At 36.6% G+C, this 15412-nt stretch overlaps 1 protein-coding gene across 9 annotated transcripts in view; it reads left to right on the plus strand.

The window, feature by feature from the left end:
- The window catches only part of GDPD4 (glycerophosphodiester phosphodiesterase domain containing 4), an 84456-nt gene that overhangs the window by 67070 nt on the left and 1974 nt on the right, over positions 1–15412 (plus strand). For 5 of the 9 annotated variants that reach the window (XR_004233230.1, XR_004233234.1, XR_004233231.1 and 2 more), the window contains 5 exons: positions 531–580; positions 4464–4556; positions 5090–5155; positions 6506–6574; positions 12603–12653. Coding sequence is in view for 1 of the 9 variants with exons in the window: in XM_031961341.1 (XP_031817201.1) it covers positions 531–580; positions 4464–4556; positions 5090–5155; positions 6506–6574; positions 8871–8936; positions 12603–12610 (352 nt within the window). In the remaining 8 variants the exon portion in view is untranslated. Of the gene's footprint in view, positions 1–530; positions 607–4463; positions 4557–5089; positions 5156–6505; positions 6575–8870; positions 8937–11070; positions 11090–12602; positions 12654–15412 lie in introns of those variants that run through there. The other 4 variants (XR_004233235.1, XR_004233232.1, XM_031961341.1 and 1 more) reach the window with 3 other exon arrangements.

Here is a 15412-nt window from a genome sequence, read left to right on the forward strand (position 1 = left end):
TTTGGTGATATCAGAGCTGGAATTCAAACCCAAGTCCAAACTCAAATCAAGCATTCTTTCCCATGCTGCCTATCATCTTGTTTGATCTCATTTAAAATTGTTTACAAGTTAGAATTGCTAGCATTTATATAGCAAGATATAAAGCACTTTGCTGTATAACCTAATTTATAATTAACAGATGGTAGTTGTTTTCAAATATTTGAAGGGCTGCCATGAGTGATTAAGGCTTTTTTTTAAATTGTCCCCAAAGGGAAGAACTGAGGCCTTGGGTGAAAATAACAGCCTTAGGAAAACTTAGGCTTTCCTATGCCTATGACAGGAGGAGCTTTCTAACAGCTGCCCCAGAGTAGACCAGCCTTCTTTGAGAAATGGGGAATTCCTAGAGGAAAGAAACCACTTTCAGGGTGTGTGTGTGCTTGGGATTTTCTGGACTCTAAAATCCCTCCTGATCCTGAGATAAGGTGATTTTGGAGTGACTTCACTTCCACAGGTAAAGTGCTTCATTCTGTGACTGGTCTGTTTTATTCCAGGTGGAGAGAGAAAGGATGGTGTGAATTGATTAAGAAAAAGAAAAGCCCAGGTGGGTAGAGGTAGGAAATTTGTGAGGTGAGTCAGTAGCGCAGCCCCAGACCAGGGGTTTGGGGTCCCTGAGATTCTGGGATGTGCTCATGAGCTCATGAGCAGGCCCTCCATCCCCAGCCCCTCCAAGACATGGGCCACAGCAACAGACTGTCCTGTTAGGAATCTCTGTAAAATGCGATTTTCTTTCCTTTTTCTTTAATTCTCTGTAGCATCAGCCCTCATACTTTGCTTCTCTCTAAACACTATGGTCTTTGGAGGCAGCTATGCTGAGGTGGACAGTGTGCTAGACTTGGAAGACAGGACTTCAAATCCCTTATTTGTGTGTCTATGGGCAAATTGCTTAGCCTCTTTCAGCCTCCGTCTCCTCATCTGTAAAATAAGGATAATAGCTCCCTCATAGGCTGCTGTGAGCATCAAATGAAATTTTTAAAAATATATGTATCATATATATTATAATACGTGATGATCGCACTAGCACCCAGAACGCCCCAGAATCAGCCGCAGTCAGGATACGCAAAACTCCTCAATCTATGTTCTTGGTCTTAGACACAGGATTAAACAGGATGGAAGCAGAATCTCCACCACCGCCTTCCTCCTCCTCCTCCTCTGCTACCACCCAGAGTGTGTCTCTGGCTAGCTTTACTCCACTTCTGGGTCCCTCCTACAATCCTCTATACACCAATCATTGAGCCAGCACAGGACAGTGGGAAGGAGCATTTTCCAAGCATATGCCCATAGAGTATTGTCTAATCAGTAGTTAGCCTCAAGCGCTGGGCAGTCCCGACCTCAATGCATCCCAATTGTTTCAGCTCTCTACAATAATACAACATAATATAATGTAATGTAACGTACTGTACTACCAGGGACAGCGAGGGGGTGCCATAGTGCACAGAGTGTGGGGACTGGAGTCAGGAAGACTTACTCACCTTCCCAAGTTCAAATCTGGTCTCATAAGGGTAAATGTTGAAAACTATCTTTGCATGTATTTTGAAAATAAAAAGCTAATGTTAAAAAAAAATTCACCTTCAGACACTTTCTAGCTATAATTCTGTCTGCCTCAGCTACCTCATATGTAAAATGAGTTGAAGAAAGAAAAGACAAAGTCTTCCAGTATCTTTGTAGAAAATCCCAAATGGGATCACAGAGTCAGGCATAAATGAGAAATAACTGTAACTTATATTTGCAAATTGTATATATATAGATTAGAACAGGATAGGGAGCTTTAAAAACCATCAGTGCAGAAATGATAAATCCATGGGACTAATAAGATTTCCAAATGAAGGAGCATAGAGGGGAAAGCAGACCAGGACAGAACTCTGTGAGATACCAAGATTAGAGAGGTTGTTTTAAGATTAGCGGACAGAGGATTGCTCAAATAGCTAGAAGGAAAACGAGAAGAGTGATATACCAAAAACCTAGAGAGAAGAGGGGATGAAGGATAAGAGAGGATCAATAGTCTCAAAGGCTACAGAGGATTTGAGGAGAGTGGAGGAAAATGATTGAGAAAAGGCCTTTGGATTTGAGAATAGATCCTTGGTGCCACAAATGGCTGAAGAATATAGAGGACTACAGTCAAGTGGAGTTGGATGTATCAAGGAGTGTGTTTGTTTGTTTGAAAATGAGGGAGACATAGGTCATGAAAGAACCCTATAGACAAGGAGAGATAAAAATAAAAGTGGTATGTGCAAATATTTTATATCAGTTCTTTTTATGTTGCCAAGGAATTCAGAATTGAATGGATGCTCATCAATTTGGGAATGGCTGAATAAGTTATAGTGTTTGTAATGGACTTTTACTGTTCTACAAGAAACGATAAGCAGGCTGATTTCAGAAAAGCCTGGAAAGACTTAACATGAACTGATACTGAGTGAAGTGAATAGAATCAAGAGAACATTGTACACAGCAACGACCAGATTGTGATAATCAGTTATGATGGACTTAGTTCTTTTCTCCACAATTGAGTGATAAAAGATAATTCAAATAGACTGCTTGGAAACTGCATCCAGAGAAAGAACTAAGGATGCTAAATGTGGATTGAAACATACTATTTTCACCTTTTTGTTTTGTTTCTTCTGTTTTTTTCCTTTGGTTCTGATTTTTCTTTCCCAACATGATTCATGTGTGTAGAGGGCCAGAACTATGGAGAAGTATACTTGAAACAAGGATACTTATAACAAGGTGTTAACTCAGTGGAATTGATGAGATGATGGTTCTCTAGTTCACATATACTTAGTACTAGCATGGTGATGTAATGGTTCTCTAGTTCACATATACTTAGTGTGCTATAATGATATAATCATACCAAAGTATTTAAGGGCTGAGGAGGACAGGAAATTAGACATTCTATCTTTGACCATCCCTCCTGATGGTTCTCCTGCCTCCTGCACTCCTCCACTAAAATCAAGACTGGGTCAGACTATGACAGACACAAACTGTTAAGGAGACAGTTTGTGAAGGAGACAAGACTTAAGACTCTACATGTCTATTCTCACAGTGACTATCCTGTTGAGACCAAGGCCTGTCCAAAGGACCTCCAGAAAGCTAGCCCAGACATTACACATGTGGAAATATGTTAAAAATTGAGTGTACATGTGTAACCTATATCAGATTGCTTGTCCTCTTGGGGGGGGGGAAGGAGAAGGTAAGGGAGGGAGTAAGAAAAAAATTTGGAACTAAAAATCTTAAAAAAATGAATGTTGAAAACCCCCTCACTTGTAATTAGAAAAATAATATACCATTAAAATTAAATTAAAAAAAAAAGAAAAGTGAAATCAGGGATGACAAAAGGGAACAATTTGTTTTAGGAGACATGAAATGGGGTTACTTGATCTAGGTGGAAGGGTTTAGTCTTGGTAAAGAGTTAAGTCTACCTCTTCATGTGAAATAGGAGTAAAAAAGGAAAGAATGGAGGTGAGAAAGAGTAGAGAAGAGGGTCATGGTCAATGATTTCAATTTTTTCTCTATTTGACACAATGTTCTCAACAGAAAGACTAGGAGGAGGAAACATGGGAATTTTGCTGTGGAGAGTGGGACAATGAGTCAATAGGGAGGTTGACTAGCAGCAATGAAGACACAGTTGAGAATATCTAATGATATCTAATATAAATTTGTCCTGGACCCAGTCAGAACAGTTTTGTGATTTTCTCCATCTTTGTTCAGCAGCACATAGACAGGAATAAAGCAGCAGATGGAGAGAGTTATCTCTTGCTGAGATTTGGTCAGGGGAAGCAATCAGCAAAACGGTAACAGAACCAGAACCTTAAGAAGAGAGGGCAGTATGGGGTTGAATTGGTTCACCAAGGGGTCATGAGGAAGAGAAACTTGGGAGAGAACTGATTGGATGTGACAGTAGGGACAGAGTAAGGTCTGGTAAGGGAAGACAGGAGAGATGGAAAGTCAATAGATTATGGTCAGATAAGGGGATTTTGGAATTCTTGAGCATGGAGATGATGCATTTGTGGGTGAAGGCAAGATCAAGACTATGTTCATCTTTGTGTCTGGTAGAGGATAGCTCATCTTTGCTGGAGAAATTGAGGAATTAGTAGGGTGTTTGTGGGTACACTGATTAACTGACTGTTGGATTTAGAATCCAGAGATTTGTATTCAAAGCTCTTATTACTTTAAAACCAAGATACCTACTTAACCTTGAACAGGCACTGAAGGGATTAAATTAAATGGCCTCTAGGGTTTCTTCAGTGAGTTATAGATTTGTTTCTGTGATTTGAGGAGAGATGGAATATGTTGAGCCCAAGAAACCCAGGCATGGGGAGCTATGAGTGTATTTCCCAGAACTCTCATGTGTCTGGGGTCTGTCCTTTCAGTCTCCTTTAGATCATCTATTTATTTGGCTTCATTCTTTGCTGACTTCTCTCTTTCCTTAGTATTTCCAATGTCCGGGGTCACAAACATCGAAGAAAATATAGAGGAGGTCCAAAAACAAAATAAAGATAATGAAAGTCAGGAAGAAATTCAAGGTAAGGAGACAATAAAAATAATGAGCAGGAACATTGCTATGTTGACCATCCACATTGTAGTCTGTTTTCTCATCTGTAAAATGGAGATAGCTCTGTCAATCTTTCAGATTCTATATATGTATATGTATATATATTTATGTAAAAGGTATTGAAAATATATGAGATGTACATACTATTTTTCACTTCATTTTTTTCTTATTTTTCACCTTTGGACACTGTATACTTTCATAATGTAACTAATATGGAAATAAGTGTTTTATTATTGTATGCATATAACCTATCTCAAATTACTTATCTTGGAGAGAGTGAGAGAAAGTAAAAATCTAGAACTCAAAATTTAAAAAAAGAATGTGAAAAATTGTTTTTACATGTAATTGAAGAAAATATTATTTTAAAAAAGAAAATATATGAATCAGTAGAGAATGTGTGACTTACTAAGGAACTGAAATATGCCAGGGGCTGTGCCCTCCTCTGTAGGAACATAATGGTTTGCTCCACTATTGGTTTTTATAATCTCTTTCCTTTCTCCTCAGTATCACCGAGTCCCTCTGATAAAAACACAGGAGATTATTGGGATTCCTTCTTAGAAATGAAATCTCGTAAGTAGATGATGGAGTTGAAAGAAATGTTAAGATCTCTTCTCTATCCCTTGCTACCTGGGTGACTTCAGGCAATCATGTTACCTCCCTGGGACTCATTTTCCTCACTTGTAGAATGAGGGGGCTGGATTAGGTGACTTCTGAGATCCCATTATTCTCAAAACCCTTCAGTTTAAAAGTCCTCTCAAGCAGATTTCTTGGCATTTTGATTTGAGAGCCCTGGTGAGCTAAATAGGAGGAAGTAGGACTATTGCTCCAGGATCCAGGATCTTATTTATCACTTGTCAGATCTCCTCCCCCTTGATTTTATTGTTTGGAGGTAGCATGCTTCCCTGTTGAATTACTGAGAGTGAGATACAGAGGTGTACAAGACACAAGTTTTGCCTTCAGAGAGCCTCCACACTTTACAAAATATTTAATCTGAGGAAGCACAGGCAGTAGCAGGGCTGTCAGCATGCATATAGTTGTAACCCCAAGGTTCCTGTTCCTGGTCCCTCAACAGGCACATATTGGCCTGATTATGTCTTTGAGTTGGCAGGTTCTTGCCTCCATACAGTGTACTTTGTACCATGCCATTATTGCCTCCACTAAACCTCTCTATTCCTCTCATTTTCCTTAGTGTCAGCAGGTGGCTATGTTCTTCCTCTCCTATGGTAGTAATGTGAGCATCATGGAAACTCTAGGTTGGATGGGATCTCAGAGGGCATCCCTCTTAACTATCCCCATCCCTTACCTCTCTACAGTGAAATGTTTTAGTGTAATAACCCTCATTACATCAGCCCTCTAGAGCTTACAAAACACTTTTTATGACAGCTTTCAGAAGTAGGGATACAAGTATTAAAACCCCCATTTGTATGGGGAAGTTGAGGCTCAGAGAAGGAAAATAACTAGGCCTTCTGACTCATTTTAAGTCCAGTGTTCATTTGACTGTGCCAAGCTGCCTATGTTCCTTGTAAAATTAGCTTGTTAATCAGCATTTATTGTGAGGCTATGACTACAGAGAGAATGTGACCATACCTCAGGGCCACTTTGTTTTAAGAGCAATAGATTTAATATGACAATGAAATTTTTGGAGGTGATCAAGGAAGCACTGTTAGCTTCTATGTCTAGAGCATTATTCAAGTCCAGGATCTGTGTTCTTTAAAATGTCTCCTCTTCCTCTCCAACAAATAAAGAGAAATTGAAAAATCCTGCGATGTTTTAGACTAAGAAGTATAGAAGGAATGACCCTGAGAGAATCTGGCCAAGAAGAAAATGGTAGAAGGCTACTGGGAGGAGGATAGAGGAAAAGTCTTAGATTTGCCACTTAATTTGCCTCACTTGCTGGTTTCAATTTTCTCTTCTTTTTAGAAAACGTGAAAATGACAAGGAGTTTGAGCACAGAGAGCGTTATAGGATCAAATGATGATGACTTGCAAGGTAACCTGATCTGGAGGTCCTAGAACCTCACATCTAGAAGGAACCTATCTCCTTCATTGCTTCCTTCTCCTGGTTTGACTGTTGAGAACATCTAAACCCTTCTCAAAGAGAGATGGCAAACTCTTTCTCTCCTTAAACCAGGATCAAAAATGCCTTTTCATTTATTCAACAAATCTTTGTGAGCTAATTTTTAAACATTCAAGAAAGCAAAGTCTTCCCTCCTCCTAGAGGGAGCTTGAAGACCACCTTCCTATAACTTCTATCCGCTGGTATTAGTGCTTTCTACCTGGGGCAGGCAGAGTTCCTTTCTGCATGGGTGTCTTGTCGGGTGGGCTTCTCCCAAGTTTTTACTTTTTAAACTTTGGTGATCTTTTCAATTTTGTGACATCATAATAAGAAGTGTCCAATGTTTTAATTATATGTAATCCCCACCCTAATACCAGGCTATCCCTCAAATTGAATTTTGCAGTGACAAGTTGAAGCCCCAGAGGGGAGGAATTTATGTGGCCTTTGTGAGTTTGAACTCTAAAACATCCCAACAAGTGAGCTCACATTCAGTAGTCAGTGAATAGATACGGATACCTCAGAGTGAAGTGAAATACTTGGGTTCCTAGCTGTAACATTCCTCTTTGAGACATGTTCCCCACAAATACATCATCTGTGGCAGCAGAGGGCATATCCATTGAGTCCAGTGGCATTGAGGCCTAAGTGTGGCTGGGACAGCTTATACCTCCAACACAGTGGGGCTCCATAGCTTCCTCCTGAGTGCAGAATCTCTGCTGGGCAGGTTTCTCAACCAGGCTTCCTGGGTCTTTGCAGCTTTCACCTACCAGACAAAACTATTCTTTCTCCTTAGATGGCTGCCAGATTCACCATCTTTGTAATCATCTCCACTGGTTCTCTCTCTGTCTTTACTCCCTGCTGGATAATGTCTCTCCCACCAAGCAACTCTTCAATATGATAACTACCGAGAGGGAGAAGGGAAGAGAGAAAAATTGTCTTCTCTCCACTGCCCTCTGGGATACACAGAAGGGGAAAAATCCCCTCTCAAGAGATGGGCTCTTCTTCCATAATTTGCTGTCCTCTGACCCAACAGAGATCACACTTGTTGGAGCTGCTCTCTGCCATGCCTCTCTCTCTAGGGAGTCTGTCCTAGTTTGTTTTGTTTTGTTTTATAAGGCTTCTAAGATTGTATCTGGTCTTTGGCTATCCAATGGCAATTCCATCAAAGAAGAAAGTGGTAGCAAAATTAAAACCCTCATTAATACCTTATTTTCATTAGCTGAGCTATAGATAAGAAGAATCAATCCCCACCAATATATAAAATACTACTTTATTACCTCTCAACCAGTATATAAAATAATGCCTTATTACCTCCTAGCTATTCAGAAGGGGTTTGGGAAAAGATAATTACTCCTCGGCCAGCTCTACATAGACTAGGTTTTTGAAAACGGTCCATAGTTCCTATGGTAAGCCATAGGAATAGAAGAAAAGAAGGCTTTGTGTGGCTAACAAAGCCAGGTCTCCTTGTTTCAAAACTGACCTCCCTATTGAAAAGAAGTTCCCAGAGTTTAAAATGTAGAAGGTGTGATTTTTGCCTTAATCCTTTAGGAAAAGCTGAGAAGCAAGGTGAGTTGAGAGAGCAATAAGAGGAAGACGAAATTACACTTGAGCTAAATAGACTAGGGGCAGCGGCAGTAAGGTACCTACAGAGACTTCCCTTTCTCTAACTAGAATCTCACATACTGGTGGAGAATTGTGTTAATAGTGTGGTGTGTAGATCTACAGAGAATTTGGAGGAAGGGTTGGCAGCATCAGTTTCCAGGCCTCTCCATCATTCTGGTTGCCCTCTTGTGGGTAACCTCCAACTTGTCAAGAATCCCTCTAAAAAATGCTGCCCAAAATGGAATTCCATACTTTAGATATCATCTAAACAGACAAATGCCAGATAAAACTATCACTTCCTTCATTTGGAAATTAGGTATTCTAATGCTATATGCAGAGCTGATGCTTGAGAACTTTATATATAAAGAATGTGGATGGTACATATTCTTTGCCAGTCTGTTAAAAAAAAAATGTAGCCATCATTCAACCATCCTAGAACTCTGACTTAGTTTCTGATTCAACAATGGGTATTGAATTGAAATGTTGAAAGAGATGAAGGGTAAAAAATCCAAGCAGAACCTGGAAGACTAGGTAGAGAGAAAAATCCCAGAGCCAGAAGGGGCACTGTAGCCTCCCTTCTTCAATTCTGACAGCCTGCCCTCTTTTAACTTCTTTTCCCCCCTCTCTTCAGGAAATACGTTTCCTACAAACATAAGCAAAGATACTGGGAAAGGATCAGATGAAGAAGAAGTACTAGGTATGCAGATGGGAAAATCCCAGAACGGCAGGGCTACAAAGGGGCACCACAGTCTCTAGTTTTCTTTTCCCTCTTGTGAACTCAGGGGCATAGCTCAGAGCAAAACTAATCTCCAAGATAGCCCTTCAGCTATCCGAAGAGAGGAATCAGACCTCCACCCAATCTCCACTGTTCTCCAGGTTAAATTTTTCCATTTTCTTCAACCCAATGAAATCTTTTCCAGTTTTAAATTTATGTTGCTATCTTTTATTTTTACACCATCTTCATCTCCAAAAATATCTCTTATGCTCCCCTCCCTGTGGTATTCTCCCTTATAAAAAAGAATACCAATCAAAGGGAAAGGATGCTTCAACAAAACTAACCAATGCATCATCTAAGTCTGACAGCGTATGAAGTGTTCCATCCCTGGAGTTTTTCACCTTTGCAAAGGAAGGAGATGCACTTTATCATTTCTTCTGGAAGGCTAAATTCTTAGTCATAATTGCATAGCATTTGGTTTCACATGTTTGTCTTTTAGAGGATTTGAATTGTATATACTAATTTCCTGGTTCTGCTTTTTTCCATTCATATGTATTTCTATACTTCTCTAAATGCTTCATATCCATCATTTCTCACAGGACCATCATATTCCATTACATGAAAGCTTTCATAATTTGTTTAACCAAACCCCAGTCCAAGGCCAGATATTTTGGTTTCCAGTTTTTTTTGCTATCTTGAAAAGTACTACTAGGACTGTTGGTGGATATGGTACTTTGTTTCACTCATTCTCTTTGGTCTCAAGGAAAATGCCTTAGTGGGATCTTTGGATCAAATGGGCTGTGGACATTTTAGTCACTCTCTTAGCAGAATTATATATTAATTGCCAGGATGGTGGGACAAATTTACAGCTCCACTAATTGTAATTTTAGTGTACTTGCCCTCCCCTAATTCCTCCCAATGCTGATTTGTCCGTTTTTTGCCCTTCTTTGCTAATTTCCAAGGTATCAGATGAAAACTCAAGATTGTTTTGAGTTGCTTTTATCTTTCAATTAGTTATTTCACATAATCTTTAAAAGCCATATAGCTGTCAATATTTTGTTAATGCTATTTTTTGTGATTCTTTTGAGGGTTGGTTTGTTTATATCAAATGACCCTTTATTCATTGGGAAAAGGGATATTTGTGTTAGTTTCCCACACATCTTGGATGTTAGATCCTTAATAGAAATCTTGGATTCAAATATTTTCCCCCAGTTGACAACTTCCTTTATTATTCTAGTTATTTTATTAGAGCAAAATCTTTTCAATTGAATGGAATTGAATTGCTCTATTTTATCTTTTATGATTACTTACATCTTTTGTTAAAGTTGAGAATTCTCTCCCTAATCATAGCTATTCAAGGTATCAGATACAGTTCTTCTCTCATTTTCAAAACTGTGTGATATTTTAATATGCAGGATATGGATCCATTTTAAGCATATCCTGTGGTATAGTATATAAGAAGTTTATCCAGATTTCTGCTAGGTTTTGTCCAAATTTCTTTCCACTAATACCCAGACATTTAAAGTTTTCCCCAAGTAATTTTTGTTTCAAATTTATAATATACTGGGTAATGGAATTTATTGTTTTCTGAGTCTTCCTTTGCTAGCCTATTCCTATGATCTACATTTAGGTTTTTAATTCAGTATAAAATATTTTGATATGATTGTCACTTTATGTGGTATATTTTGAGGTTTAAAGTTGCTATATATCCTTTACTCTTTCTTTGAAAAAGTATTTCTCTTGATATTTCTCCAGTGAATTTTATTATTTCCTAGTTCTATAAAGTATCACTAGCAAATAATGCATCTACAAATTATTTTAGATAGTGTTGTCATTTTTTCTATCGAGGGGCACAACTGCAAACAATGAATATGCCTCCTAATTTATGTAGTTTTTCTTTAAGTGTTTTGTAAATGAAACTGAATGCTGTGTAATTATAGTGACCAAACTTATCCTTGAAGAAGAGATGATAAAAAAAATATATCATGTCATCCTCCCTTTCCTGAAGAGGTAGATGAATATAAATGTGAAACATTGTATGTGCTGTCAGAACATATTCATGTGTTTAGTTTTGCTGAATCGATTCTCTTTTTTCTTCTTTAATTTTTATTATAAGGCATGTCTCATTGTGTAGAAGAGAAAGGGGGTACCTTTGGATGAAGGTGATTTAGAAAAAAAAAGATATCAATAAAATTTTCTTAAAATGTTTTATAACTGTATTTCCATAACTCTTAAATGTGCCTTGGTAGACTGACACTCTTCCCACCACTACCCCACACACAGATTTTTTTTTTTTTGCTTTTTGTGGTTAATTTAATTGAAACTGCTTCCTATCTATGATTTCTCCATGGATAGAAATGCTGTAGAGTTTTGTGGCTTTATTTTGTGACTTCCTATTTTACCAAAGCTATTAACTGTTTCAGTTAACTTCAGTTAACATTTCAGTTCGATTCAGTTAACTTCAGTTATTGATTCTTTGAAGTTTTCTAAATCATCAAATCATCAGTAAACAGGGATAATTTTGAATGCTCTTTGTCTCTATGGTTAAAATCCCCCTTCCCTCCATTTTACTGTTATTAGCATTTCCAGAACTATGTCAAATAACAGTAGAGAATAGGAACTTCTGGCTTTCCTTCTGTATTCATCGGGAAAGCTTCAATTGTTTTTCCACTGTTAAAAAAAAAGTAAAATAAAATATTAGCTTTTGGTTTTTGCTACATACATTATGTAATATTAAAAATGGCCCTTTTGTACTTATGCTTTGGAGGGTTTTGAGCACAGAGTGTTGCACTTTTGTCAAGGACTTTTTCTACATGTATTGATCTAATCATGATATGAAGTTTTTAAAAATAATGATTTAAATATGATTAATTATATTAATTTTACCCTATCATTGAACCATTCCTGGTATAAATCCAACTTGATCATAGTGAATATTTATTAAAAATATATATTGCTATGGTCTTTTTGATAGGATTGCATTTACATTTTTAATCAACTTTCATTAGTGCTACCACTCCAGAGTTCTCTTTGTTACATTCTTACCCGGTTAGGCACTAAAACTATATTTAGAGTATTTTCTTTTTATCAGTTTTTGAGACTAATTAGACTAATAATAACAAAAGTATAATTTTTTACATTTTGATGAAGTCATCTATATACCCATCTGAACCAGGCTTTCCCCCAACTTTTTGGCAATTACCTCGGAACTGGTTCAATTCTCTTCCCTCCCCCAAATTGGATTGTTTAAAATTGTTATTCCATGAGTGCTAATTTGGGTATTTTTTTTTTTTAAAAAGTCCTCTATTTCCTTTAGATTCTCAACTTTATTAGCATATATTTGTGTACAATAAGTTCTGAAAATTATTTTTATTCTCTATTTGTTGTGATTTTGCCTTGTTTTTAAAATTTTGGTAGTTTGAGGTTAGTGTGAGGTTTGTTAAACTTTTCAAAGCCTTTTGTTCTTTCAAAGAACCAGCTTTAAATTTTGTTTATCCATTCTGTACTTTCTTTATTTTCCATTTTATCTCATCTAATTTTTAAGATTTCCTTTTTGTGCATATTTGTTAATTTTTATTTTTTTAATATTCTAATTGCATATTCATTTTATTAATCTTCTCTTTCTATTTTGTTAATGTATGTTTTCAGAGATGTAATTTTTCCTTTGAGGATTGCTTTAGCTGCATCTCAGAAATTTTGGTATGTAGTTTCATCATTATCATTCTCCTTCACATAGTTATTAAGTATTTTTGTGATCTGTTCTTTTACTTATTTATCATTCAGGATGTCATTATTAAGTCTTCCTTTAAATTAGTATTTTTTTGCTTGTGTTCCCTGTATCAGCTAATAAGTATCTGAGGCCAGATCTGAATTCAGGAGGAAGAGTCTTCCTGACTCCAGGCCCAGCTGGTAACCACCTAGTTGCCCTGCTTTTTTATATTCCTTTAATCATTTCTACCACAGGGGCCATTTTTTTGTAAAAGTATTTTGTAAAGCTAAAAAGGATGTTTTTTTTTTAATTTTTATTGATATCTTTTGTTTTCTTTATGTCACCAGAATTTCTCCCTAGTACCCTTCCCTATCCTCCTGTTAGAACGGCATCCAAAAAAGGTAGGTGATGCAGTGGAGAAAGCATCAAGCTTAGAGTCAGGAAGACTCATCTCCCTAAGTTCAAATCTGGCCTCAGACACTTCATTAGCTGTGTGACCCTGGACAAGTTACTTAACCCTGTTTGCCTCAGTTTCCTTTTCTGTAAAATAAGTTGGAGAAGGAAATGGAATAGTATCTTTGCCTTTGCCAAGAAAATGGTAATGGAGTCAAAAAGAGTTACACATGACTGAAACATCAGAATAACAACAAAGAAAAAAAAAGAGAAAAAAATCAGCAAAATGGATCAATACATCAAAAAAAAAAATCTGAACATACATGCAAAATATCACACTTACTGAGCTCCTATTTCTTCAAAGGAAGAGGGTAGGGACTACCTTCTCATATCCTTTCTTTGAAGATATGCTTGTTTTTTGTAATTTTTAAACATTTACTTTTTATTTTTGTAGATCCCCTCTCCCCCCCATTTGCATTGCAGTCATTGAAAATATTGTTTTCTTGGCTCTGCTTTCTTCATTCACTCTGCTGTATCAGATTGTTCAAATCATTCCATACTTCTTGGTCAGTCATTATATTCAATATTAAAGAACAATGATACTCCTTTGCATTCATATGACACTTTAGTTAGACATATCCCAGTCAATGGGTGACTGCTTTTTTTCAATTCTTTAATACCAGAAGTGCTGCTCTAAATATTTTGGCATATATGGGGAGGTTTTTTTTTTTTTTTAATCAATGGCATATACTGGTGTATACTTTTAACAATTCCATTCCTAAGATTTAAATTATCCAATAAGTTATTCAGGTCTATATTTTCCTTTGTGTTTATGTTAGATATGTCTTGCTCCATGAAAGAAAAATTAAAAGTCTTCTACAATTATTGTTATTACTTATGTCATTTTGCAATTCAGTTAAAATGTCTTTCTGAATTTAGAAGTTATCCCATTTGATGCTAATATATTTAACATTAGTTCATGATCTACAGTTCCTTTAAGCATAATGTAGTTTATTGTTTATCTTGATTTGTGAATTTGTTTTTATTAAACTAATAATTTCTGTTTTTGCTTTGTTGAAAATATGATTGCACCTCAGGATTATGGGAATTCATTTTATGCATAATAAATTCTATTCTACCTCTTAATATTATTCTGTATTAATGTAATAGTTTGAACTCAATTGCTTTCTGGAGTCTACTATTCCATTTTTTTTCTGGTTATTTCTCATGTATGTGGGTTAATCGTATGTTGAAAGTCTTTTTATTGATAGTCAGATTTGTCATTTTTCATCGAAATTGTTCAATTTAATTCATATTTGGAATTACTTAAGAGTTTAAAACAAGGTCTTTTTTTGTCATTGGCAGAAATCTGTTATTCTTTCAATCCATGTCATACTTTTATATTTAGAAATTCTAAATCATTTCCTGCATTATTATGCAATTTAGGTCTTTGGATTTATCATATTTTTCTTGGAGATCTATGATCCTTAAAGTTATCTCTGCCCTCCTGTTTCTGGGGTCAGTACTTTTAGCTTCTGTAGAATTGTTATATTCCAACAAGATTGCCTTTTGTTTTGTGCTAGGTTTTCTTTCACTTTAGTATTCTTGTGTTCCAATTATTTTATTTTCTCAAGGCTTCTTTTAACTTCTTTGAAAAACTGTTCAATCATTAGTTCAATTTTTTTCTATTTGTGCATTTTTTAAAATTTAGAGCTCTGGTTTCTACCTAAATTCATTATTAATTTCTTTTATAAGTTTTCATTTCTTGTTGGAATCATTCTATAGTTTCTTAATGCCATCACATGACTTGATAGGCCAAAAGATTCCCTCTTATCTTTTTCCATCTTACAATTTTTTATAATTATATTTTTTCCTCATAATTTTGGGTGATTTTCCTTAGAAAAAGTGATGGTGTGAGGACTTGGGTTCAAATCTACTTTTTGTACTTATTCATGCTTACTGTGTGAGTTATGTTTGGCAAGTCATAACTGTCTCATTCTTTCTGTCCTGATGTTTTAGGTTTTTCATCTTATCATTTAAATTTCTGCTATTCACTTACTTTTGAGAATCTTCCTCCTTTTGTAGCATCCTCTTGTTCCACATCTGAATATTCCTCCCCTCCTGCCCCACTCAATTCATGGCTGAGGTACCGGGCAGCCTCACCTTCCTTACCTTTGAGGGTGTACTAGGACCTTGTCCTGAGTGTATTTCCAGACGGAGAAGACCTGGGCTTTCAGGTGTCAGTTTATTTTCCTCTCACCTGTGACTTTGAGCACCAAATCTGGCATGTCTTTGACCTTACACGGTACTTCTTTTCTCCCTCCTCTTTACTACCTTTGCTTTTCTTACTACAGAC

The sequence above is a fragment of the Sarcophilus harrisii genome, chromosome 3 (genome assembly GCF_902635505.1).
Source record: "Sarcophilus harrisii chromosome 3, mSarHar1.11, whole genome shotgun sequence".
In the NCBI taxonomy this organism is placed as follows: Eukaryota; Metazoa; Chordata; class Mammalia; order Dasyuromorphia; family Dasyuridae; genus Sarcophilus; species Sarcophilus harrisii.